At 43.0% G+C, this 26,188-nt stretch overlaps 2 protein-coding genes and 1 long non-coding RNA gene across 4 annotated transcripts; 1 reads left to right on the top strand and 2 right to left on the bottom strand.

The window, feature by feature from the left end:
* Window positions 1-4,712: 4,712 nt before the first annotated feature.
* Window positions 4,713-11,252, bottom strand: LOC120723938. Its single transcript, XR_005693836.1, has 3 exons — window positions 10,614-11,252; window positions 9,774-10,056; window positions 4,713-5,155 (listed from the first exon to the last, which is right to left on the bottom strand). It is a non-coding gene; the product is annotated as an uncharacterized LOC120723938 (long non-coding RNA).
* A 2,413-nt stretch (window positions 11,253-13,665) lies between these two features.
* LOC120723937 (integral membrane protein 2A-like) lies at window positions 13,666-19,934 on the top strand. The gene is made up of 6 exons (XM_040015794.1): window positions 13,666-13,894; window positions 14,274-14,411; window positions 15,960-16,139; window positions 16,236-16,346; window positions 17,122-17,266; window positions 18,692-19,934. Exons 1-6 carry the CDS (start codon window positions 13,823-13,825, stop codon window positions 18,784-18,786), a joined length of 741 nt encoding a protein of 246 aa, XP_039871728.1. The 5' UTR covers window positions 13,666-13,822; the 3' UTR covers window positions 18,787-19,934.
* Window positions 19,423-26,114, bottom strand: gpr174 (G protein-coupled receptor 174). 2 transcript variants are annotated; one of them, XM_040015790.1, is made up of 4 exons: window positions 25,359-26,114; window positions 24,922-25,099; window positions 21,688-22,137; window positions 19,423-21,118 (listed from the first exon to the last, which is right to left on the bottom strand). In XM_040015790.1, the coding sequence occupies exons 3-4, from the start codon at window positions 21,985-21,987 to the stop codon at window positions 20,318-20,320; spliced, it is 1,101 nt and encodes a 366-aa protein (XP_039871724.1). In that variant the 5' UTR covers window positions 21,988-22,137; window positions 24,922-25,099; window positions 25,359-26,114; the 3' UTR covers window positions 19,423-20,317. The 2 variants fall into 2 exon arrangements, with proteins under 2 accessions (XP_039871724.1, XP_039871725.1); XM_040015791.1 differs by lacking the exons at window positions 24,922-25,099; window positions 25,359-26,114 and adding an exon at window positions 22,238-24,885.
* Window positions 26,115-26,188: the final 74 nt, after the last annotated feature.

Raw genomic sequence — 26,188 nt, 5'->3', positions numbered from 1 at the left:
AGTGGTTGCCCTCTGTCCAATGCGATTTCTTCCACGCCTTCTGCCTTTGGCCAGATTGAAACCTGCCTCATCAACATATATGAATGTGTGCAGTGTTTCCCTGGCTTCCAGCTCCAGTACACGCTTTAGAGAGAGACAGAAATGCAATGTCACAATATGCCTGTGTATAGTAACAAACAGTAATGCATGCATTTGGTAAAACACATTGTAGAGTATGTGCTGTGGAATTGCAAGTGTACTGCATGAAACTACGAAGTACTGTAAAACAGTTTGCAGTGCAGAACATAGAAGACCAGCTTTACCTGCACATACTGGTGACGGATCTCCTTCACCCTGTCACTGTTTCGTTCAAATGGCACTTTATACAATTGTTTCATGTGGATTTCATTTTTCTTGAGTACTCTGTCAATTGTTGAAATTGAAACAGATTCAATATTGCCAAATACCGTGTAATTCTCTATGACAGCGCTTTGTATGTCTCTCAGCTTTATTGCATTGTTTGCAATGACCATTGCACAAATGGCTTCTTCTTGCTGTGGGGTAAAAAGCGGCCCTCTTCCGCCTCCGCGAGGTTGTCTTACAATCCTATGTGGTGCAGAGTGAACTTTTTGTGAAATTGCAAATACAGTACAGTAACATGTGATGTGTCTGAGATGGCACAGTACAGTACAGTGTATTACTGTTTGCATACCTGTTTTCCCTACGGAATGTTTGAATGATTGAACTGACAGTAGTTCTTCCAATATTGGGTTGCACCCTTCGACCAGCCTCCTCCATGGTGAGGCCGTGATTGACAACATGGTCCACAATTGTAGCCCTTATTTCATTAGGAATCCGCCTATATCTGCCTCTTCTCCCTCTTCCCCTTCCCCTTCCTCCCCGCATCCTCACCCCTCTTCCACGGTGCTGACCTTCCATTTTGTGTCACAGAAGTGTAGAAATGGTACACACTAGCTCCTGCGCAGTTTATATATGCTTGCCAATTGGGGATTCACAGGATTCATCCATAATTGACAGTGAACAAGTTGTTTGTCATTGGTTACAACTAAACTTTCACACGCCTCCTCATGAGTGACAGCTGTAATTCACCTGAGATCAATTGTTCAATTTCGGAGACATTTCCAGGAACAATGATACAGAAAGGTATAGGATTTGCTTGACAGATGGCCAATATTTGGCATGTGATAACTAGTTCAACAATTTTGTGTGTGATGACTCAAGCAATGGATGTATGACTATTAGTTTTATTGGGAACGACTATTCAGCATCCATAGGTATGATTACTTTTGACTGACATGACATAAGCAAATGGAAATGTCAGAAAGCAGCAGGGAAATGTATGGAAGCAACTGATTCATGTCCAAAATCATTTGCAGTTTGTTCAGAGAGAGGAGAAATTGCTACTATGATGTGCACAAATGACTGAGTGTTGTGGAGGTTGAACTAATAGTTATGAGAATTTCAATTCTGATCTGAGAAACGCACCAAAGCGACTGAGAAAAACTGTAATGTCCCAGGCCAACGAGGAGGAAATATTACAATGTGTGCAGCAATCTCAGAAAATGGCGTTCACACCCATATTCCTCGTATTGGTGCATACAATACACAACACCTGTTGGCTTTTCTGGACGCTCTTTATAGGGACCTAATCCCACAAAATGAAAGGGATGATCCTGGTGACAATCGGACAATGTATGTAGTGGTTTGGGATAATGTTAGCTTCCATCACTCTGCTGTAGTCAGGCAGTAGTTTGCAGCACACGACAGGATGCTTATGGAGTTTCTTCCTCCTTACACTCCATTCCTAAATCCAATTGAGGAGTTTTTCTCTTCCTGGAGGTGGAAGGTATAGGACAGGCATCCGCATACCCAAATGACCCTGCTAGCAGCTATGGATGCAGCTTGTGATGACATCACAGCAGAGTCCTGCAGAGGGTGGATTCGACACTCCAGAAGATACTTTCCCCGATGCATCGATAGAGCTGACATTCGCTGTGATGTTGATGCAAATATGTGGGCAGACAGACGGGAGCGTCTAGATATCAATGATTGATATGCAGCAGTGTCTGTTTTTCAGTTGTGGTTTTTTTTTTTTTGTTTGTTTGTTTTTTTTGTTTTTTTTGTTTCATAACTACTGCAGTAAGGTTTACTGTCTAAATGAGTTTATGTTTGCTGTAAAATGTTTGATTTACTGTATTTCCCCAGTTGCACAATGCTGTGAACAGTTTCAATTAAATATTATCAAGAGTGCATATGAAGTGTCTTGATTTTCCTTTACAATTTATGGTTTTCAACATGCCATGCATGCTGTCCAGACTTGACATGTCATTGGGAAGCACCTACAAAGAAATCCGTCACAATGAGAACATGTTCAAACAATTTGATTTTGTGACCAAAGGTGCTGGTGTAATGACTTGTAATTGTGACAGCCCTGACACTTTGATATAAGTACTTGCTTTTGATGAATATATTATCTGTTTTGATTAAGGGACTTGCTTTTGAAGCATTGACTACTTATTTTGAGCAACTGACTTTTCTTTTTGATGAAGTGACTCACTTTTGCAAGTTATCCACCATGTGCTGCAGTTTGCGCTAATTGTTTTGAGAAGAGCCTTAATAGTGGTGCAGAGATCAATTCTGTTGTGAGAAATGCACCAAAACAACTGAGGAAAAACTAATCTTCGATGGCCAGTCATCTGATCTCAACTCAACAGAGCAGCTTCAGTTATTAAATACAAAACTGAAGGCAGAACGACCCACAAACAGACTCATTAGCCTTTACTTGACATGGAGAAATTACCGTACACTCACATATGAAATCACCCAAGAAAGGCCGTTTCTGAGCCAAGAGAGACGCCTGAAAAGGACCTGGTTGCATTATGAGAAGCAGAGGATCTGAGGCTTTTCAGCTTGACACATTTAAGGGAATGAACAATAAACAAACCGTCTCCTGGAAGTTATGTTGATATGAAGTTAACTTGTAGTAATGGCGCTGTGTCTTGTGCTTCAAGCTATGTTGACTTTTCCAATATTTAATCAAGACCACAATGTCAACTATGTGCCGTGAGCGGCTAAACACACCCATTAATAATGTTAGTCATAACAGTTCCCGTAGTGGAAATTGGGAATACTGTATTATAAACATTGTGTTGTTTAAAAAAAAAGAAAAAGGTATCCGGTTGGTGTTAAATTTGTACCAAAATGCATATGACAGAAAAAATTAGTATGAGATTAGTTTAGATAGAAAGCTCAGCCTGTCTCTGCTCCTCAGCAGCACATTTCTAAATCAACTACAGATCATTTAGTCTTGGGGGGGTTGTTATGAGTTATTACAATGGTTATAGAAGTGGTGAAACTGTCTCCCTCTGTGGATCCCCTCTTGCTGTCTGCTCTCTGGGTCTCTAGCCTGGCAGCATGTGGGGATCCTGGGCACAGGGCCTGGTACTGCTGCCCCCGCCTCCCCCTTTGCCCGCAGTGCAGGAAGATTTAATGGCTCATGTGTCACGGCATCCAGCCTTCACTGGCTCCTTCTGTCTCAGCCCGGTAACAAAGGAGCGAGGGCAAGAGGAAAGCAGGAGAGGAGAGGAGCGCCTCTGCCAAGATGCAGGCCTCCTCCTCCTCTCACCACAAGTGTGTTGTGAATTATGTCCTCCCTCTCCCTCCCTCTTTTCTCTCCCTAAGCTTTTACTTATCCCTTACTACTCACCCTCTTCCCATTAAAAACATATAGATCTTCATCTGTCCACAATGCTTTCATGAGGCCAACTGTGAAACTGACTCTACGGCACATTCGTCTCACTTGTTTGGATAGCTAATTCTTTTTGATGAAAATTGCTTTCTCTCTCTCCCTCTCTCTCTGCCTGCCTCTCTCTCTCTCACTAACTCCCCCTGGCTGCCAGTAACAGTGTGGTTAATGGCTGTGGTAAAAAGAAACAAAAACAGCCGTAATTGATAATGAGAGTCAGACTCTGCATGTGAGGGTCTGAGCCGAGCATCTTTTCTCCCTCGCAGACAGCCCAGACGGGGCAACTCTGCCAAGCAGGACGCTGATTGAACGGGGCACCGGGAAAGTTGGGATTTAGGAATAGATCTCTGGGAATGAGAGCTCTACTTCCCAGAAGGATGTCAAGGGGTGAAAAACTAATCTGCCGGGTGTTAGGGTGTAATTTTCTAATACTGTAATGTGTAACTACCACACGATTTTGGGAATGTTTGGATAGAGCGATGCATAAAAGTGAACGACGCTCCAACGTAAATACACTTTCTGGATGGCTCGCTGACTTGAGCAGGAGTTTGAAATGTGTTGAGTGCTCCTTTCGCTGTTGTTAACACGTTTGGTGAGAGGGGGAAGTAGTAATTATTTGAAGGGGGGAAATCCGTCGTTTCACATGCATGCGGTGGAAAGCTGTTGAGGAACCGTCACGCATGTCTTTATCTGTTTCTGTCCCACAGCGCACAATCGTTCTGAACACCAATATTTTTTTTTTTTATCAAAGCCACACCGCAGCAGAGGAGGGATTATTTTTAGATTTCCCTGATAAATGAGGGGTTTCGTGTATCTGGATGTGGTCGCAGGCGGCCAGGGAGAAGGGTGAAAATTTAGGAGAAGAAGAAGTTGGGTGGAAAGAAAAAGAAAGAAAGATCTGGCAGAGCTACAAAAGCGTTTAAAACATGTGAAAAATCAGCAGTTCTTTAACAGTTAGCTTGTCATTTTTATTTGCCTCTTCAGATGGTGGCAGCGGTTGTCTTTCAGGCTGTGCCAGCTGGGATTGGCTGCTGGCTCGAAGGCGCAGGCCTGGCCCCGGTTAGCACTCTTATTATCATCACCACACACTGTAATTCACATGCCAATCACAGCTCTGAGGAGCGCAGGACGGAGGGGAGCAGGGGCTGGTTAGAAGGGGGCCGCCGACTGGAGTGATGGGCCGGGCAGGGTAGCGACTGTGTGCTGAATACTTCCAGCAGGCCCTAATCGGACCTTTCATTCCCACATCTCTGCAGAATGAGTCTGGATAGTGGTATGATCAGTTATACAGGGCTGGCCTGTGTTGAAGCAGGAGGCCGTGCTGGGCTGGCTGCTGTAAGAATAGGAGTGACCTCTGAGGAAGGTCAAACTGTCAGAGTTTGGCTGGTTTGGCCTCGAGTTAGACACAAGCTGGGAGAGACGGCAGAGAGGAGAAGAATATAGGAAATATTAATCTAGCAGAATTCTCAGTTTTTAAGCCAAAAGTCACAAAGCTGAAAATGCCTGTTTAAGCTAAAGAACAGTGGGTTATATGCTGTACATGAATAGTTTAGGAAATTTGTTTTAAGATGAACACTGTAATTCCCTTTGGAAAAATACTGTGCTGCAATGGATGTCTTTTTACTGCAGGGAAACTCTACAACCTTCTCTAGATGACTATCCCCCTTGTAAAATGGAGGATAGTTACTGAATTTAGATGCATCATTAACATTTAAACCATTTAATATGGGTTGCGCCACACATAGCTTTAACATAAAGAACCTTTATCTGTGCGTCCTGTGTGTTCTGACCGACACCCCAAGGTGAACACCACTGCTATTCAGCCAACACCTATACAGTCCTGGGTTCAACCCAAATTAACATTAACTGTTATTAATTCTAAATCATGCTGGGAGTGCAGGAGTTACGAGATAGATAGATAGATAGATAGATAGATAGATAGATAGATAGATAGATAGATAGATAGATAGATAGATAGATAGATAGATAGATAGATAGCACATTTGGGATGTTGTTAGGGGGCCGGGACAAAACACACACACTGTATGAGTTGAATAATAATTTATACGTTCACCAAGCATCTGCAGTTATGTTTGATGTGAAAGCTGTTTTGTAAAACTGTGGTTTGGAATTTAAAAGACTCATTGTGATGCTAAAATACAATTTCACATTCACGTGGTCGACTGTGCTACAGTGCTAGAGATGGTGTGATTCTGCCTTGGAGGGCATTTGTTTGAGCATGAAAACACCACACACATAAAAGACAGATGTAGTTTCTGCATTGTTTTTAATGGCCAGACGGGGGCGACTCCTCTGGTTGCATAAAGTTTCCCAGATATAGAAATTAATGGGAGACAACACTTGGCTCCCCTGCTCTGTGACCTTTCCCCTACGGTGGCCCTGAGAGGCCAAACAGACTGCAACTTAAGAAAACACCAGCAATAAGAAAAATGCTGCAAAAGCACACACAATACAACGGAAATAGGAAAAAAACAGATTTCCAAAAAGCACAAGGGAAGAGTTTCTGGGGAGACAATAACCCCAGAAACACTTCAGGAACCAAACATGCTAGGTAAGTGTGTTTTAGTCTCATGATTCATATAATACTGATGATGGATTTTTAGGCTAATAGTTAGGCTAACACACTTACCTCTCATCTTTTCTTTCCTCATAAAACCAATAGACCCTCCACTTCTTGTAAGTGTCTCCAAGAGCAATTCTTAGCATATTTTGGTTCCTGTAACTGGTCCGTCGGGTTATTGTCTTCCCAGGAACACTTCCCTTGTGCTTTTGGAAATCAGTTTTTTCCTATTTCTGTTTTCTTTTTCCTATTTCCGTTGTGTTTTGTGTGCTTTTGCAGCGTTTTTCTTGTTACTGTTGTTTTCTTAAGTTGCAGTCCATTTGGCCTTCCAGGGCCACCGTACCCTTTCCCTTTCCTGATTACTCCCCTGGATCAGTTTTCAGGTCATAGTAAATAGAACATCACATCTATTTTTATATATTATGGTCATTATTAAATTAAGAAATGAGGATTATCCGTGGTATGCACATTGGCCACTGACTTCTCGCACATTCAGTTTCTAAACACCAACACGGTGACGATGAGCTTGAAGGTTCATAACGGGACAAAAATCCAATTAACATGGTTGCATGCAAACTGTATCATGTAATCAGAAACATGCATAACCATAATCAACTTCGATTTCATTTGGAAAAATGTGCAATTATATTACAGTTACACTCTCAAGGAGTATTTAACTGCATTTTATCAGTAATCTGGCCTAACCCTGGTCAGCTTGTACAGCATTTCCATAAATCATTAGCCCGTGAGTGAGCAGTTTCTCATTTTTCACATAACGCTTTAGCCATTTAAAGGCAGCAGGAGGATGTTGTGGGAACAGCGCTGACATACAGCATCCCCTTTTAAGCTGATATTTCAAACTTGTTATCAAACACTTTCTTGTTCACACGTGCACTGATGTTTTCAACCACTTGTAAGAAATGCAAGTAAATGTAAAGTAAATCTCAACTAGCACGCAATTTATCAGGTTCCACATTTGAAACTTGCAAGAAACAGTTACTAAGTAATTAGTGGGGACTTTACACATAAACTGAAATAATTTATGTGTAGCAGCTGGAACCTAACCTACGCCCCTTGTAATTTTACTGAAAGCCATCACCGCAAACGACACGACACCCGGTGACAGGAAAATTCACACGCGAGGTTTTGACACCAGTGTGAAGCTGGAGAAACTAATTAATCTTGCTACTGCAGCGCCTGGACCAGCATTTGGGGAAAATTAAGAGTTGTTCAACTTCCCTTCACTCATATCCACAGTGTCCTCACATATACTGAAAAAAAACTTCTCTTTCCTGACTTTATTCCCACCCTTAGAGACGTTCTGCAGCCCCGCAGAGACACTATAATTTAAACGCTGCCGAAATGGGAGCTCAAAAGACAACATGCTATTTCAATCAAAAGCCCAGCTCTTGCCCCATCATCCCGGCTGCCAAAGCCTGGTGTGACTCTTGTACACACACACACACACAAGCGGGATTTCGCCTGCCAATGTGCGGTTTGCTTTCACGATGCCTTAATGCCTTGTGGTTAGTGCTCTATCAGGGCCATGAGAAATGATTTATTAGTGGCTCCCGCCTGTATTTATAGATAATGAGCCTCCGTCAGTGTTAATAAAGAGATCCATTCTCAGCCTGGAAAAGCAGCACTGCTTTAAGAGATTACTGCCACTGCTAAACAATAGCTCGCCCTCCAAAGATAGCCATATATGCTGAAAGTGTTACCGTATATGTCATGGGAATCAAGGAAGAGGGTGGGGCAGGGGGGGTAGACAATCCCTCTGCCCTTCTTAGCACGAGCTCATTCATTATGGATACACATTTGTCTTCACGCACGCTTACTTTCCCATTATTGTTGCAGTCAGAGCTTTTCAATCTTCTCGTCGGGCTCTTCACTGATCCAGCTTTATGGAAGATCTTTGCTCTGCTTCAGATGTGGGAGAGGAGCAAAGCAGCGCGAATAAACGTTTCCCTTGTAGGCACTTTTATCTGTCTACATGTCAGTCACATATACAAGTCTGAGAGTGTGTGTGTGTGTGTGTGTGTGTGTGTGCAGTGATGATTGGGATAAAAGGGGGGACGTGGAGACACTTGAGAGCTTTGTGCTTGTCTGACATCACTCTGTCTCCCTCTGGTTCCAATCAGCCCATCCTCCCCCTCTTAATGACACCTGATAGATTAATGACTGATAAAGTGTGTGTGTGTGTGTGTGTGTGTGTGTGTGTGTGTGTGTGTGTGTGTGTGTGTGTGTGTGTGTTTGTAAGGACTATACATTTCAGAAGTCTAAAGCTCCAGTCAGGATGTAGTTATGGAGCGCTAATTTGAAAGTTGTCTGATTGAGGGCTTTGTGTGGGCCCCTACCTAACACACACACACACACACACACACACACACACACACACACACACACACAGGCTATCACTTTCATCCTCACTAGACATCATATTTGTCTTCTTTGCAGCATGTTTACAGTTGTAACTTTTATATCACAGCTCCTCCATCTAGCACACTCTCTGTCTGCACACTTATCATTCCTAAAAATGTTGTTCTGTATCATTGCATTTATCATTTACTGATCTATAAAATGACATACATGTTTAATCAGTGATCTCTTCAGTTAAAATAATTATAATAACAACTGTAGATGTGATCAAGAGACTACAAGGTTTGTTAGAAAAAAATGTAAGTTAGGCAGCACTGCGAGTGAATATAGATTTTTAATATATCGTCCTTAACATAGGCTGGTCTTTAACTAATGACTTTATAAGTGGTCTGTAAATCGGATTTTTAAGGCTTTATATTTCTGCTGGACTCGTTGGTACTGAGCACACTGACACCTAATGGCTTCGCAGTAAGGCCCCGGTCTGCTTTTGACCACAAAGTATTCTGTTGAAACGGTCAGTGGTCACTGGCACGTCAACAGCGGTTGCAAAAGGAAAGCAGTGTCACTCCTCCCCTCTCATTTTCCCTGTCATCCTAGGTTATAAACCAATGGCCTCCCAATGGCCTCTTCCCTAACCTCTGCAGGCTACTAAAACCATATTAGGGGCATGTTAGAGTCCAGCGAGGGACTCTGGCCTCATGGCTCTCAGCCATGAGAGTTTAAGTCTGTCAGTCCTCAGCTGTTCCCACACAATGATGTGAGGATAGTTCCTCTCTAAGTTCAGTTAAAAGAGGTGGAATTAAAAAGCCTTGATTTGACCTCTGTGTCATAAGTGAATCAAAATAGAGATCAAGCTGCTGCCCTCTGTTGGAAAGGCTCTGTGTGTGTGTGTGTGTGTGTGTGTGTGTGTGTGTGTGTGTGTGTGTGTGTGTGTGTGTGTGTGTGTGTGCTCCTCCCGTGAACCTGACAGAGGTGACGTTACTGAGTCTGGAAGTGATTCGCACAGGCTATGATGCTATTGGCCACAGTTCAGCGGAGGGTGTGTGTATGTGTGAGTGTATGCGTTACCAGTGAAAAATCAACATGGCTGCAGCGCTCTGGAGAGGTCTTGCGATGAGGTAATTTCCCCAGAGTTTAACCCTCAAGAACATAACAGACATACATCCGTTTCCATCCCTCTGTTCTCCTCTGCTCCTCCGTCTTTGTTCTCTTTCCACCTGCGCCAGTTGTCTACCTTGAGTTGAGAGCAGTACATGTGTGATTCACCTTTTACTTTTGCAGATCTTTTTGCCCTTTCCCAAGATTTAAAAATCCTCTCGCTCCAGGGTCCTCTTGTTCTTTTTCTTTGTTGCTTTAAGCAGACAAAAGATGGACAGACAGGCAGCAACATGAGGTCATAAGTTAAGAAAACAGCCATTCATCTTAAATCTATAGGCAGCCTTTTGAACATTCAAACTTAGCTAAAACTTTGGGTTTACTTAGTTGAAATGTATGTATCAGTGAATTAAAATTGGCTGAATGGCATAAATGTATTGAATTTGATAAACAATAACATTTATTGTTTTTAATTTGCTCCTAGTAACTGCTAAAAGGCTAACTGCTAAATGATTAAAATTAGCATTAGCTTGCTAATCTGGCATTTAAGTCTTTAAGAAAGTAAAGAGGGAAGCACTAATGCTTAGCAGTTGATAAAATTAATTTAGTAGCATTAAATGTATAATAGCATACGTATTTCACGATAATCCTTCAAAAACAATATACAAGACCTACCTTAAACTGCAAAAAGTTTCGCTAATTTTACATGATTTTAGTTAAATTAGCATATTAGGAATTTAGCTACAAAAAATTGTGAAAAATAAATCGCACAATATTTCCTTGTGTATCCACATAAATATAGCAAAGTTATACCTTTTGTGAAAAGTCAGAAAACCCATGATCCAGTAGTTTTCAAAACCACCTTTAGCAACAGTAACTTGAAGTAACTGTTTTTCAGTAATTGTCTTTTTCTAATTGTACTGCCATGAACTTTAACATTTAACATGCTAACTGACGCCTGTGGAGGTTTTTTTTGTTGTTTTTTTTGTTGTTTGCTGGGGGTTTTTTTTGCAGTTTCTCTGCACACTGCATGGTCTGACCAAGCAATTGCTTTTATAGAGGGGCTCACTCTTGCTGATGGTCAGTGCATTTGATTAGCAGGTACTTTCTCTGTTGCTATGGAAGCAGTAAGTGTGTACTTAGTTACAGGCTTGCAGAGAGTCCTATGAACAGACATGACTGTGTGTTCACACACTTTATTTAGCTCTAAAATGTCTGTAGCTTGTAGCATTACTTCCTCTTTACAGGTTTATGTTTAGCATGGAAGTTGCTACAAATATTTTCTACCTCTCTGTAGCCAGACTATATATAAAGAGTTATTTACATACTGTCTATGGTTTAGAGTGAATGTATATATTTTTAAAAAACTAGTTAAAAGTGCTTAGGAACTTCATAAGGGAGTCACATAAAAAACTTAAGAATAGCCAGTGCAACCCAATCCTACCCTATTATCCCCCAACCACCCCAAAAGAACTCCTTCAGCATGAAATTATTACATTTCCCAGAGGTGAGCCAAGCTGAGAGGATGAAGAGCACAAGACAGGCAGTGCTGTGAGGGAGCAAACACAGCTTTAGAAGCTGATACTCATAGGAAAGACTCATTTGTCACCCTTGTCTCAGATCCACATGTGATTGCCAGAAGTGTGTGTGTGTGTGTGTGTGTGTGTGTGTGTGTGTGTGTGTGTGTGTGTGTGTGTGTGTGTGGTGGGGCAAGGATCACTCAAAATTTTGGATACTGTGAAGCAGCATCGCTGCTCATTCCCCGAGAGATCCGCCGCTCTGTTTCTCCATCTTCTTCTGCTCTCCCGTTCTCTTTGACCACTAAATGTTCTCTCACTGGAGGCACATGGTGATTATGGTGGATCCACATGAAGACATGTCAGTGACGCTATGAAGCACCGAGCAGCGTCTAACGTTTTGGGCTCAACAAAACCCTGTGGCCAGCTGTTACCATAGCAGTATTTTAGGGCTGTGTGTTTCTGTCTGCGCCGTGTGTGTGTGTGTGGTGTGTGAGCACTGAAAGGGACAAAGTCATTTGTCACTTGTGGTTTCACATGTCTGGTATTGAAATTGATGACAAATCTATGAGGTGTGTGTCTGTATGTGGGTTCATATTTACTGGCACGAGAGCCGGTGATGTCATGCATGAGAATGTCTTTGTGAAACCAGCTATGCCCCTGCAGACTCCCACACTGTGCTGACTTTGCAGGCGCAGGGTGTGCGTGTTGTGTACACATGTGCACGAGTGCAGCCTTATTGCTTTTGTTGGACGCTTGCTGCAGACCACAGGGGAACACTGGCGCTCAGACTCCCATCATACATGCCTGCCATCCACCATTATGACACTCTCCCACCTATGTGTGCTTGTGCACCAAAAACACGGCTGTCCGATTGTGTTCAGCTGTGTTCAGTTCCACCTAGGAGGCGTGTTAGAAAGTTTGAGATCTAAACTGGATGGACTGCAACCTTAATCCGCCGCTAATCAGCTCTTCGGAAAACTCACTCAAGCATCAGACTCTGTAGATTGCTCTGCCTCTCCCGGCAACTCCTTCTCAGTGTTGCCCCCCCCCCCAGTCATCACTTTATGTTCTACCCGAATCACTCTATTTCACCCCCCACCTGCTTCCATGCCTCTCCCACCCCACCTCACCCCCAGTCATCCCTTGTTTCCCTCCTGGAATGAGAATCCTGCTCTCTCCTCTGCTTTTTCCCCTCTCCTGCTGTTGTGTGTGATGCCGAGAAGCCCTCAGGATTACATATAACTCTTTTGTTTATCATCTCAGCTATTACTGCTAATGCTGTCTCTCCCTCTCTCTTTTGCAGCGTGTGTGTGGCGTGTCCGTGCTACGCATGTGTGGGCAAGCTCTCAGATCAAACACAGCGTAAGACGAGCCCATAAACAAGCCTTCAGGACCACTTAGGATTTTCAGGCAGAGCCAGTGTTGAGGGGGCGCACGGAGGGGGAGTAAGGTACAGAAATCAGCTGCTCTGTTTATGTACCTTTCAGTGGTGATTACCGGTCCAATCTGTCTGTTTAACAGAGCAAATATCAGAGCCTTGCAGAGTGTGTGTGTGTGTGTGTGTGTGTGTGTGTGTGTGTGTGTGTGTGTGTGTGTGTGTGATGCATACAGTTGCAGTGCAGAGGGTTGGAGAGATGCCACCGAGTTGCGTGGAGTTAAAGCGGCAGTACAGCAGTTAAGTGTTTATTTACTCATACGTACAAACCTAACTGAGAGAGAGGAAGCAGAGGGACCACCGCCGGACTGAGGATATGTGTCAGACATACTGTACGGCCTTGGCAGCGGCCCGTGTTTTGCACGCAGCGCAGTAAAAGCTGTGTACTGTGTGTGCTAATGCGAGTGGGCAGACACGCTGGCAGGTAGTGCCCAGCATGCAGGAGGGAATGTGTTTGCAGAGTGGAACATTCGCAGAGATGAATGAGCTGCATTATACACTCAGATATTATTTTTCATTGCATTACAGTGCAGTCGGTCGTGAGATCGAGTCGTTTGTCATGCAAGAAGTGAATGTAGGCAGTGTAGCTGACTGAAAGTGTAAACAGTTGTGTCTTTGGGTGTCAGGTTCAATCTGATGAATGAATGGAAGATCTTGCATGGGGAATTGTTTAGGTTCCACCTGCGGCCACTGGATGGCAACAAAACTACACAAACACACCAAGAAAAAAAATAAAGGCTGTGGAGAGAAACTGCTAATAAATAAATTATGAAAGCGGTAAATGTTAAACCGCTACCTGTAGTTAAACTAAGGCAGGTCATGGCTGCCTACGTATTCTGAGACTGAAGCATATTCTCCAGCCTGTTGTTTGTTTGTTATTTTGATTCCGCCCCCTGCAGCCACCGGAAACGCTAGATAAAGCCGAGGCTGGAAAGTGCGTCACACAGCTGAGCTGCGGAGAATAAACGGAACCTGCAGTCTAGCGCCGCAAGTCCCCCTCCCCGGCGTCCTCCTCTGTTATTTTTGTTTGCACAAGAAAAACCCAAGCTGACGTCTGTTCTTCCAGCATGGTGAAGATCGCCTTTAACTCGGCTCTGGCGCAGAAGGCGCTGGGCAAAGAGGTGCCAGCCGCTGTTAAGGTGAGCTAACGGGGCACAGCGCTGCGCCTGAGCCCGGTGTTCGACTTTAGCCTGGTAGCAGGCCTGCTGTGCCGGATCGGCCAGCAAAGCGTGTGGACTTCACCCATGTGAGCATTCACAGGGTTGTCGCGCATTGTTGTGCTAAGTGTGATTTGACACGCGGTGATTTTTGCATAGCGCACGGAGTCAAATTGCACCTGGCGCAGGACACGATGGGACCGCCCATCTCATGCACAGCTGTTTTTGTGCGGAGGACAAAGATGGGGTGGGATTAAGGGATTGTTTAATCAAAGCTGAATGTGAATGTCATGCTAATATGGTGTGTGTGTGTGTGTGTGTGTGTGTGTGTGTGTGTGTGTGTGTGTGTGTGTGTGTGTAGGACCCTGAAGTGGCCTCTGCTCCAGTGGGCGCCGAGGGCTCCACAGGTCGCTGCCTGCTCACCTTGTTAGGCATCGCCTTCATCCTCAGTGGGCTCATCGTAGGGGGGGCCTGTCTCTACCGATATTTCACCCCAAAGGTGTGTGCGCGTGCTCTGCAGCTCATTCTTCGTGAATATTCTCTTACACATGTTACCATCTTTTAAAAAGGGGTTGCAAAGAGTGGGAGGGGGTCTTATGAAATCAGAATATTTGATTTTAAAAAAGGCATTTAAAATCTTAAGTCCTCCTCAAAGTAAGTACCTGTATATGTATATATATGTGTGTGTGTGTGTGTGTGTGTGTGTGTGTGTGTATACATTAGGCCATGATTGTGGTTTCATAACTGTGCATAACACTTTAATGTTGCAGATGAGGCAGACTTTGCAGACTGCCTCTGGGAAATTAAGCAGCTGTATGAATTAATTTGGTTATCCACTGACGTTATCAGATATGTTTTCTTCCACTCATAAACTGTCACTGTCTAGAAGTGATGAAGAATTATTAACACTGGTTTGTACCGTTAGAAAACAGAGTGCTATTGTTCACTCCTTTTCATGTTTAGAGAAAGTGCAGACTTCACCTTTTCCCCCCCAGTTGTTGTGTTGCCAGTAGGAGGGTCTTAGAGTCAATGAGATGAGGCAACCACACACCCATGCAAATGAAGCAAAGCGAGGTGGGGGGAGAGCAGTGTGTGAAACTGTAACTGTCAGTATGTTGCTTGAGAAATTCTGATAAAATTGAGATTTCATCACAAGAATCTGTTGCTCTGAATTTTGTCGTGCTTTTGATCTCAGCTGTTTCCTCACTTCTAAGCTTTGAAACTGTAGTGACACATGATACACAGAAAAAGATAATGCAGCAAAACTCAATGGTCCAGTTTGTGCATTTGCACAGCATTGAAATGAATCTTGGACTAAAGTGGAGAAACCCTTGCAAAAAGAATCCATATCAATAATAGGCGCTGCCCCCTCTGTTCATTTCATTCTGTTTGAAAGTATGATTCTTTTGATTGGATGCTCTTTGCAAACAAAAGGTTAGAGCAGCGGGTGGGTGGGGCTTCTGACATCTCAGCCAGAGCCAGTGTGCCATAATTATCACAATTTGATTTGCAGGAAAATAAATGCCTCACATATGCCAAAAATGTTACTGGAAATCTTTATTATCAGTGCCATGTGGAGAGTGAGTGTGTAAACATAAGCTTAAAACCTGATATTAAAAGAAACTATGATCAATAGTCATGGAAAAACTGTAGGCTTGTTTGTGTAAACGTAGTCCTGCTATATGCCGTCATGTAACTGTGCTGGAACCAAGCAGAACATGCGTGCTTTGGCTCCCCCTGGCAGCCTGAGCTTCCTCGACAGCTGCGTGATTGTTTTTCAGTAGTTGGTGCAGTTTGTGAAACGTGAACTTTAGACAGGAACAGAACACACAGGTTCACAGCTGATATTGCAGATTCACAGTAATACCAGATGATGCGTCTGTGGTTGTAGAGACAAATCCCAGCTGCACCGCTGGTTGAAAATAAAATAACTCTATTACGGTGCGTTTTCTTTCTTTTTTTTGTAAAATGTACATAAGCAAAGGTTCCAGTGCCCCCACCTCACTTTACATGTTCTTAAGACTAAATGAGATGCATTCTTCATCAGAGGATGTATCATGGCGCGATGGAGTTCAGAGACGTGTCGTCCGGAGCAGAGAGCCAGCCTTACTACTTGCCGCGAGTGGAGGAGGAGGTGGAGATCTCTGACAACATCGCCGTCATCAGCGTCCCTCCTCCCCGCTTCAGGCCCGGAGACCCCGCTTACATCCTGCACGACTTCAACAGGGTGAGGATTGTGGACTCTGTCACACTTGGCGCAGCTCGGTGGATGATTTCTGCTGCTCTAAATTCTTTCCCGATGATTTCATGTGTGTGTGAGCAGAAGCTGACAGCCTATCTGGACCTGACTCTGAGGACCTGCTTTGTGATTCCCCTGAACACCTCAGTAGTTCTCCCCCCTCAGGACCTCATTGACCTGTTCTCACAGCTGATGGTGAGTACGGTCCCTCCTAGCAGCACCTGAAGACACAGATGAAAGTCCAGACTTGGATGACGGACAAACCGAACACATAAGTCTTGCTAAAGCTCATGCACACATAAGAAATTCAGGGATGTGTTGTCATTCCACAGACTGTCTGCTCTTTAATCCTTCTCAAATCTGTTATATCTTTAATTTGTACATATGAAAAAAATCTTCACCTGCCAGTAAGTATGAATGTGCCAGGTGTCCTTACAGCATGTAGGTTTTAAATATTGGCTAAACTGTAAAGTTCCTGTAATTCAGTTTTCTATTATTCACTGGCAGAGACTAGCAGAGACTATGCAATAATATCATCTTAAGTGAAACGTAGGTTCTTGACAGGAAACTAAAGATGATAAATGAGCGACTGCCACCCACAGGCTTGTCCCCTTCTTCCTTTATTCATGCAGTAAACTAGAAGTACGCTGCATTTATACTGCATACTTGTATTCAAAAAGTCTCCATATTCAAATAGGGACTTTGTAAAAATCCTTGATGTAGTGTTGGGTAGTTTTAGCATGTGAAGGTGGAAAAAGCTTGGCGGAGTTTAGTTTGCTTAGTGAGGAAATCAGGAAATTTCAACACTTGGTGTAGAGTTGTTTCACAAATCTAGGGATGTTTCATCACCTCTTTAAATTTTGTTTTTTATTCAGTTTTCACTGATCTGTTTTATCTGGTGGAAGATCAAAAGTAATTTTTTAATTTAAAAAGGTGCCCTGACAGTCTCATGCTCTGGTCTTTGTTCCAGTCTGACTCTTACCGCAGCTACCTGGTGCACGAGGACCTGGTGGTGACGGAGCGCATTGATGATGTCAAACCCCTGGGCTTTTATATCCGCCGTCTTTGTGATGGAAAAGAAACGTACAGAATGCAGCGCCGTGCCAGCCTGCCAGGTATAGATGTGATGGAAATGTAAAACCTCTGATTAACGTGCAGCTCTGTGGCAACCCCTCGGAAATAGGGTGCAGACCAGAGGAACTTGTGTATATAACATGCATGTCTTTAACTGTATTAAGCTGTAATATATAATCCTCTTTAATCTTTATATTACTTAATTATATTATTTAATCTTTAATTATGACATCACTGCTGTTATGCAAGATTTTTTGCTTTACTCAGCAAGTGCAAACTAAAAAGTTTGAGTTTGCAACTTTTCTATCCTGTGCTTGTCTTGTATTTTAGAAAGGAAGCTACTTGGCTGACATTAGCTCTTTCATGTCGTGGTTTTTTTTTTTTTTTTTTGGTTGATCTGGTTATGGTTAGGATAAATAACCAGAACGTCAAAATTAATGTCTGTATATAAAATATATCTGAAACTGGACTTTGTCTTACAGTTTCAGGATCATTTGCATTCATGACTATGTGTAGAGCTGTTAAGTCATAAGCTAACATTAGCGGTAGCTAATGGTAATAAATAACCACACAGTCAAAATTAGTTCTTGTATTTAAAAGACGAATGCCCCCAACATGACTGTGCTCTTTAGTTTCAGGACTACAGGTTTGTAGTCATGAGTTAAGCTTTTTGGTAATACCGTGGTGCTGCTTAGTCATAAACTAACATTAGCGGTAGCTAATAGTAATAAATAGCCACACGATGAAAATTAGTGCTAGTATTTAAAAGACAGACCCCACCAACATGACTGTGTTCTTTAGTTTCAGGACTATAGATTTGTAGTCATGAGTTAAGCTTTTCGGTAATATTGATGTAGTAGTGTTGTCAAGTAATCAGCTAACATTATTGCTAGCTAAAAAATAGCCAGACCATGAAAATTACTGTACTGTATTTCACACTGGTTATGTATAAAACTGTATGAGCTAGCTTGTTTAGCAGAGTGTTAGTGTAATTTACTATGATTTTATCTTTTGGCTAACAGAAACAGCTTTCAAACAAAATATGCTGACCACAACATAAAGGAAGCAAGCTGTCACATAATGCAGCTACAACTTTAGGCCTTCATACATTTCTGATGGTTGAGTTATATAAACATGTATCCCTGTATAGTTCTTATCAAGGATGAAGTTAGCTGCTGACATTGATAACTTTTTATTTACTAGGTACACATTAATATTGATTTTGGAGTCACTAATCACTATGGCTCAAACAGAAACTGCTGATTTATCAAGTAGATGCAGAAATTATACACTGTCAAACACACTTTGGTTAGAAACCGAATAAGAGGACGAGTGTAAACAGGCACCAACCATGCTTGACACATCTTCCTAAATGTAGTTGTGTTTGAAATGTGTCAAACACGCCCACGGCTGAATATTGAGATGAATACTTAGCACTGCTGCTTATGTGTCTTTTTGTTTGTCAGGTGGAGGCATCCAGAAGCGCTCTGCGGACGAATGTTTCACCATCCATCACTTTGAGAACAAGTTTGTGACTGAGACCCGCATCTGCAAGGCTTAAGCATGAATATAGGTCATAGAGAGCGAGAGAGGGTAGGTGGGAGTGGGTGGTGAAGGGAACAGCAGAAAGTTACTTCTGTACAAAACTCTTTCCAGTTTTTGCCTCCCCTGCTTTTAATCTAGTGTTGAGTGAATTTAAGTTGCAGCATTAGAGCCTAGCCCCCTTCTCCTCTGATGTACTCCCTCGAACCCGTGATAGGTCACAAGTGCGTAAGTATTCATTAGCTAGTCTTGTACTGGTTATTACTTTAAGTCAGTAAGCTAAAGTTAGATATACAAGTTTCATTTATTACGTTGCTTTCTGTTTTGTTGCTGTAGTTTCCTGCAGACAGATCTTATTGATGTTACTATATAACGACACATCCGCCTCATCCAGAGCAGAGCTATTAGTCATCCTACTGAATATTCTAGTGAGATCATATTAGGCGTGTGTTGCGTCAACCTCCTGTCGCCGCTCTGACCCGGGTGCACGGTGCAGGTTCGACCAGGTATTTGTATTCTGTTACAGCGTGATATAGCACAAGTCAGCATGGAGATGTCTGGTACAGTATACGTGTAACATGCTTGTCCGTGGATGGTAACGCAACGCTCTCAAGTCACCACTGTTTGTAGATATCCCCCACAGTGCTGCTGTGTGATGACTTTAGTGTTACCGATGGTCTCATACCTGATGGGGAAACAGTCCAGCACCCTTACAATATATGACCAGTTTTTGTGTTTGTGTTTCAAGCTTCATGCGTGATCCTAAACCAGAGTGATGAGCTAACGATGAATAAGCTAAAGGGAAATTTCACTTAATTTGACTTGAAAACAGTCGGTTATCTAATTTGACTATTATGTATCCGTAGTGTTATAACACGAGATGGCTCCCTGTGATCTTTACACACATCGTGTGCTTAAATGGAAAACAGTCGTCCTTGATTTCTGAAGTCTGTCGAGCACATTTTAAGTCATTTTTTAGTGATTTCCTACTTGATGCCTGCACAGAGAGACAATCAACAGGAAGTGTGTTTGTAAAGATGGGGTTTCTGTCTCTGCTTTTTAATTGAATACTAGAAGATATTAGGGGGGGAAACGCCCAATGTTGTGTGCAACTACTGAACTGAACTCCACTTTGTTGTTTGAATAAAGTTGCATTTGTTTACCTACTGAACTTCGCAGTGGCTTTGTTATTATAATGGCGGTGAAAGCGGCACCAACACTAACCCTTTTATCATCCTGTGAAGGACATCGGGTTATCAAAACACTGGATCTGGAGGAAAACTGTCGCTGCGTTTCGGGGTTTTCCTCTCTTTCACTTGCTGACACTACTCGCCCTTCATCGAGGAAATGCAAATTGAGAGGGGGAAGGGGAAAAAAACTTTTATTGAGAAATAAATAGGTTTAAAAAAATAACATTTTAAAACTCTACTTCCATATTTTCACATTCCCGTTTCAGCATAAATGTTATTTCCATAGTTTGCAGGAAGTTGAAGTTTGCATAGTCTTCAGTCTCAGTTAGTGGTTGCGGGGAGGCTGTCGCCACCAGAAGTTTAGTCCTCCTCTTCGTCCTGTTCTCCGGTTATACAGGACAGACGCCGGCTGAGATGTATGCTCTCCGGTATCTCTGGCTTGCTCAGTCGCCTCCAGAATTCATCAGTAGTGAAATAGTACATGATAGGGTCCAGGCTGCAGTTCAGGCTGGCCAGGCAGAGTGTGACCGGGTGACTTCGAAGAACCAGTTTCTGAAAGTCACAGCTGGTAACTTTCTTAGCTTTGACCATAAGGTCGAGAGGCATCGTGGCGTGGTAAGGTACAAAGCACACTAAGAAGACTACAGCACAGCTTAGTATCATCCTCAGCGCTCTCTTTTTCTCCCCTCTGTCAGAAATAGCATTTGCTGTATTTTCCCGAAGGCTCCAAATAGTCATGCACGTGCAGCCTAGCACCAAAACAAGAGGGACGAAGAAGCCGAACAGCTCTAGTAAAATCAAGAGAGCCCACATTGCCGGAGGACCGATATCCTTCCGCAGAGGCAGCTCCGTGAAACACTTATTTGTGTCGTTCCTTTCGGGCAAGGAAGGATCGTGTCTGAGCAGAGGGAATCCGAGGCAGACGGTACAGATGATCAGCCAGATGATCCCACATATTAACACGTCTCCTTTTTGTCGACCCGAGTTGTACAACAGCGGACGCATGATGAGCTCACAGCGACGTATGCTGACGAAAACCAGGAAGTAGATGGAGGCATACATGTTGACGTACTTGAGATAGAAGCAGAACATGCAGAAGAAATACCCAAAGGGCCAGGAGTTATTCAGGTAGTAGTAGATCCGCAGAGGCAGAGAGAGCACCTGAGGAGAGGCCAGAGTGACAAAACTGAAGGCAGAGAACAGCAGGCAAACACTGATGTACATATTTGCTCTTTGGGGATGATGGTAAGGAGCTTGCTTGGTTATCTAGTAAACAGAAACATTTCTAAATAAATTTTTAAAATAAAATCCTCCCCGTTAGGCAGTTCATTGGAATAAAGAGATGAACTTCTGTAGTTGTTGTGTTCTATAATGGAAGTTTTTTCTTGTGGTTGGAATTCTCCCACAACTCTGCCAACATCTAAGAGTCATTTTGTTTTTTTGACTTCCTAATTTAGTACATGAAAGCAGAACAAAAACTAAAGAGGTCATTACACTAATTTGCTTTATTGCAGTTTTACATTACATTTACATTACAACACTAAATGTAACTATTAGAGGCACAAGTAGTGTAACAAGTACTTCTTGCATGCAAACTTCTTCCCTGATTAAAGCTTGACCCCTGAGGACGGCTATGTGGTCACTTAACCACACAACCACATCATGTGATTTCACAGTAATGGTTTAAACTAGAAAGTAAGTGCGAAATACGACTGAAGAGGATTTTTTACCTGCAGTAGGTCGGCCACAGCCAGGTTCATCATGAACACCACGGCCTTCTTGGTCTCTCTGATGTAGGCCCTGAACACCCACAGCGCCAGCACGTTACCCAGCAGGCCCGGTGCTAAGATCACACTGTACACCACGGCATACAAATGGTGCTGGTAGTCTATTATCTCACTGGTATTGGAGCAGTTCATATTAGGAGAACTGACATTCATGTCAGTGTTAAGATGAGCTGCCTTGCAAACCAGCAGGAAGCTTGTATCAGCAGAGCTGCTTGTAGTCCGGTGACGGGTTGGTTTGAGCATCCATGCCGCTGGTTACATCATGCTGCCGCCCGTGCAGCTGGTACTCTCTGCGGCATGTCAGACAGAGGAAGAATGTCTTTTGTTTTAAGTTTTTGTCCAGCGCTGATGTGTCCTCCAGGCTTCTCTGCGATCCCCAAAAAGTCTGGTGGTCTGGTAGAGGAAAGAAAAGTAAGTTAAGTTAGTGTAGTCGGAGGTGGAAAGCGTTACCAGAAAGAGGAAGAAAAACAACTACAGGTTTCTGTGCTGTCACCTCACACCAAGAGGTTCTGTCTCTGCCTGTGTTTTCTCACACACTGTAGTACAAATCAGCTCTTGACAGTGACGCAGTTGAGTTTTAACTGCTTTATCTTTTGCCCAGTGCAGCCTGGGGATATTAAAGTTACTGTTTTGCATGTTGCATAGATAGCCATCAGAATTGGAGAAGGAACCTTTTTAGATGAGACACAGATGACACAGATGACATTGTGCTCGGCGGCAGCACCTGCCAGCTATAATCTCCCATGTGTTTTTATGAATAACGTAATTAATCAATGATCCTTGATAGCTGTGTTTTTGCAGTGCCCTTTACAGCAAGCGTGCAAACCCGCAGAGAAGTCGGTAAAATCCCCCACGTGCTGCTTCACTGCCGAGCATTATGGTGCCTGCACTGAGTCTGTGTGAAATAACTACGGCGCAAGGCATCGAAGTGAAACTAGCGTGGTTAGCGCAGGCAGACCAGGCAACTGGTTAACAGCCCAGATCAAGGAAAAACCTGTCACTAAAGGGCACTTTGAGATGAGGAGCAGCACCTGCGGGTGGTTTTTCGATGTAGGTGACGCCTGTAACGCGCTTCTTTTTTTCCCTCCTTCTTTGTGACACACACACAGAGCAGAAAATGAAAGTAATAGAGATGAAATTTTAAAGCTTTTAGATGACCTTCAACTTAGATTATCTTCAAATGCTTTCGGTTCAAATGGAAATAGTAATGTTAGGGACTGAACGGCCTATAGGTGCACACACCCACAGCTATAAACTTTAGTGCGTATAAACCAGTTTAAAATTATGTTTTTTTACTTACTGTTTTCATCCTCTTTTTGATCAGCTTTTGTTTCTTGTTATCTTATTTCTAATGAGACTTATCAGACCCTAGCAAACCCAGGAACGATGTGGTGTTGCGATCTTCCACATACCTAGTACCCAGACACCTGCTATGCTCAAATAAACACCTCCATGTGTTTATTTCTGGCCTCCATTAGTCCATTAACCCTCTATCAGTTTAAAAGGGACACTGTTTATCATGTGGACCCTTAGTTCATACACTGTCTTCCTCCCTTCCCGCTCTCTTTAAGCTAGCTTTCTTCTGATTGGCTGCTCCTTGCAACCAAAAGGTTTGAATAGCTGGTGGGTGGAGCTGCTGTGCTAACAGCATTGGGATATTTTTCAGTGACATCATCCAGAGCAAAAAGCAGTGAAAAAAAGAACAGAAACTGTGTTTAGAGTATTCTGAAGCCTGAACTTTGACTCACAGGGATTAGTAATGCATACTCTGATGTCATTATTTGGAACTTTGGCCTTGTTTAGCACTATAAGAACACTATATATGTATGGCAGAATGTTAGCAAAGCATATTAGACCTACTTTAACCAGTTTCAGGACATCTCAGGATCATTTATGAACCATTTTATCGATGTGAAAATGCAAATCAGCCAGTAAAATATTGTTCATATTTGACAAGAAACTTACTGCCACGTAAACTGTTCAGAACAGCATTTTTTGTTTTGTTTTTTGCACCTACTATACTCAAAACACGCAGCAAAAAATGTGTAGCTATTTTCGTGCATGAGGGGGAAATGGCACTTGCCAAACACAAGACAAACAGTGGTTAACTAACTGCTCTTAGTTCTCTTTACGGGCTCCCTCAGCAGGTTTTTATATACACGATATTCGCGTTCCTGTTGCTTAACTAAAAGAACGCCACATTTCTTTACAGGGAAATGACTGAATATAGCGGCACATTTGACTACATTTGAATGCATACATTTGGCTGCTAGCATTGCACTGCTGTTTCAGCTGCAACAGTAAAAAGATGGCACGGTTTGAGTATCGCCTTCTCACCCGTGTGTCTGCCCTCCCCTAAAGAGTCACGAGATAAATTCTGCATTGGAGTAAAATGATTAATAGGGTGGACCTTTTTAGAAAAAAACAAAAAACCTTTATTTGGGAATATATTTTTACTTTCTTCAATGTTAAAGCTATTTATCTAAGACATTTACACTTTTTTTTGTTAGTTTGTACTCCTTGTTTTTGTAAGCGGTTACAAGCCAAAGAAGTTTAGGCAGCAGTCTTTTGATAATGACCTGTTTAGTAACTTGTACCTTTAGCAGTGTGTAAGTAAATGTAGCGGAGTATAAACAGCGATCCCTGCCTGGGATGTACCAGTGTAAATGTATAAAGTAGTATTTGGGCCTGAACTTAACTCCTCACAATCATACACAAACAAACAGTGGAATTTTATTTGTAAAAAGGGGGGGTATGCTAAGCTTGGACTGCTTCTCAGCTCCCTGACTGCCTTTTATGCTCAGGCCGAGGCCCCAGTAGACCGTCAGCCCTCGGACTGCCTTTTAACTCAGTGACCGCTGACCTGTGTGTTACTGTTTGAAAAGGATTCTCCACTTATTACTCTCACTTATGCACGTACCATGTGCTTCCTTCCAAGGCTGTGTGTTGATTTGTATGATGTGCAAAAGGCCAATCTGTGACAAGCTCTCGTTTCCTTCTCGCAGTAGAGGCTTTAACATGTATGTACAGGAGTCAAACCGAGACCATCTGTTGTGAAAGTAACATGTTTACGGTAACGAGCGTCGGGATCAAGCTGAAATTTCCATCTAACCGAGAGAAGTGAGCTGTTTTTAAAAAGATAAAGATAAAAAGAAAAGGCAAGTGCTGCTCCCCTACCTTAGGACTCAGTAGTTTTCATCAGGTCTTGCCAGTGGAAACACATAATCTCATCTGCTGTGATTCACCTCCGTCTGTGGGCTGCTGGCATGTAAGCAGCTTTCCGAAGATCTGACCTCGTGTTACAGAACCAAAAATGCTGCCGGTGAGCATCGGGGTCCCTCCACGTGTGTGTGCCCTGTTCAGATACACAAGAAAATATGCCATGATCTCCAGGAAGTCCACTGACACATAAAGACCAGACACCCCAATACTGGCCCTCACACACACACACACGCACTTCAACATAACAGGCATTCCACACACTGGAGAAACAGACAAGGTCCCCCATGAGCCATGACTCCACATAGAAAGCATCCACACACAAACCCCCACACACTCGCTACTTTCTCCGAAAACTTCTGAACATTATTAGCAATTAATAATCATCCTCTCACCTCTGTCTTTAAAGATGCTGGAGAAACGAAAAGCTGATAAGACCGAAGCGTCAGACGAAAAACTCCATCCTCCTTTCTCCTCCTCTAACACTCTTTAATTTCAGTGTCCCGCCTCTTTCTCTCTCTCTGCCTCTCTCTTTCATTCTACCTCTCTATCTATCTTTCATATCCATTAACTTTTGTCTTCACTCGTACTCTTTCCTGTTTTGATTTCTTATCTATCACTCGTTGCATGTGTGTCGCCCGTCTGTGTGTCTGCTGTTCTGGGGATTTTAGCGCGCACACACACACACAGACACACACACAGAGGGCTTCCTGTGAGCGTAGGGGTGTGGTTTACAAGAATTTTCTTTTGACACTTCTGCTATTACACTCTTAGTTGCCATTTCCTTGTGGACAAAGTCAACACGCACTTTTTTTTGTTTTATTGACAGGACATCAAAAACAATCAATCAAAAATAAATATTTACACCAAAGCCACGACGCAAACTTTCACAAGTTACAATGTGACACTGTCAGAAAGCAAACGCTAAACTTTGATGCGTGTGAGAACAGAGAAACAAGAGGCAGGTGCATTTTGGTGGATGATTCATTCTTGGTAGATTTCCTTAGGTGGGCTGCATTTGTGCGTCTGGGGGCTGATGTAGACTCAGAGTTGGCTCAGGCTTGGCCTGTACAGATGGGTGGGTGGGGGGGCGCCTGACAGTTACTGGTTTCAGAGCTGCTGTAACTGCTGCCAACTGCCTTCACCACTTTGCATTCTGAGAGGAAGTGAAGCAAAAATGAGCTGGCACCTGTTTTCACATTTTACCTGAAAGAAAAAAAATCCA

The sequence above is a fragment of the Simochromis diagramma genome, unplaced genomic scaffold, assembly GCF_900408965.1.
Source record: "Simochromis diagramma unplaced genomic scaffold, fSimDia1.1 OVJJ01000685.1, whole genome shotgun sequence".
In the NCBI taxonomy this organism is placed as follows: Eukaryota; Metazoa; Chordata; class Actinopteri; order Cichliformes; family Cichlidae; genus Simochromis; species Simochromis diagramma.
This window is presented reverse-complemented; position numbering and strand designations above follow the sequence as displayed.

Coding starts and splice junctions, on each gene's coding strand:
- gpr174 (XM_040015790.1), bottom strand. CDS start 21,987: ATGCTCAAACCAACCCGTCACCGGACTACAAGCAGCTCTGCTGATACA. Junction 21,119..21,687: donor CTGTGGCCGACCTACTGCAG/GTAAAAAATCCT, acceptor GCCTCTCCTCAG/GTGCTCTCTCTGCCTCTGCG.
- LOC120723937 (XM_040015794.1), top strand. CDS start 13,823: ATGGTGAAGATCGCCTTTAACTCGGCTCTGGCGCAGAAGGCGCTGGGC. Junction 13,895..14,273: donor AGGTGCCAGCCGCTGTTAAG/GTGAGCTAACGG, acceptor GTGTGTGTGTAG/GACCCTGAAGTGGCCTCTGC. Junction 16,347..17,121: donor ACCTGTTCTCACAGCTGATG/GTGAGTACGGTC, acceptor TCTTTGTTCCAG/TCTGACTCTTACCGCAGCTA.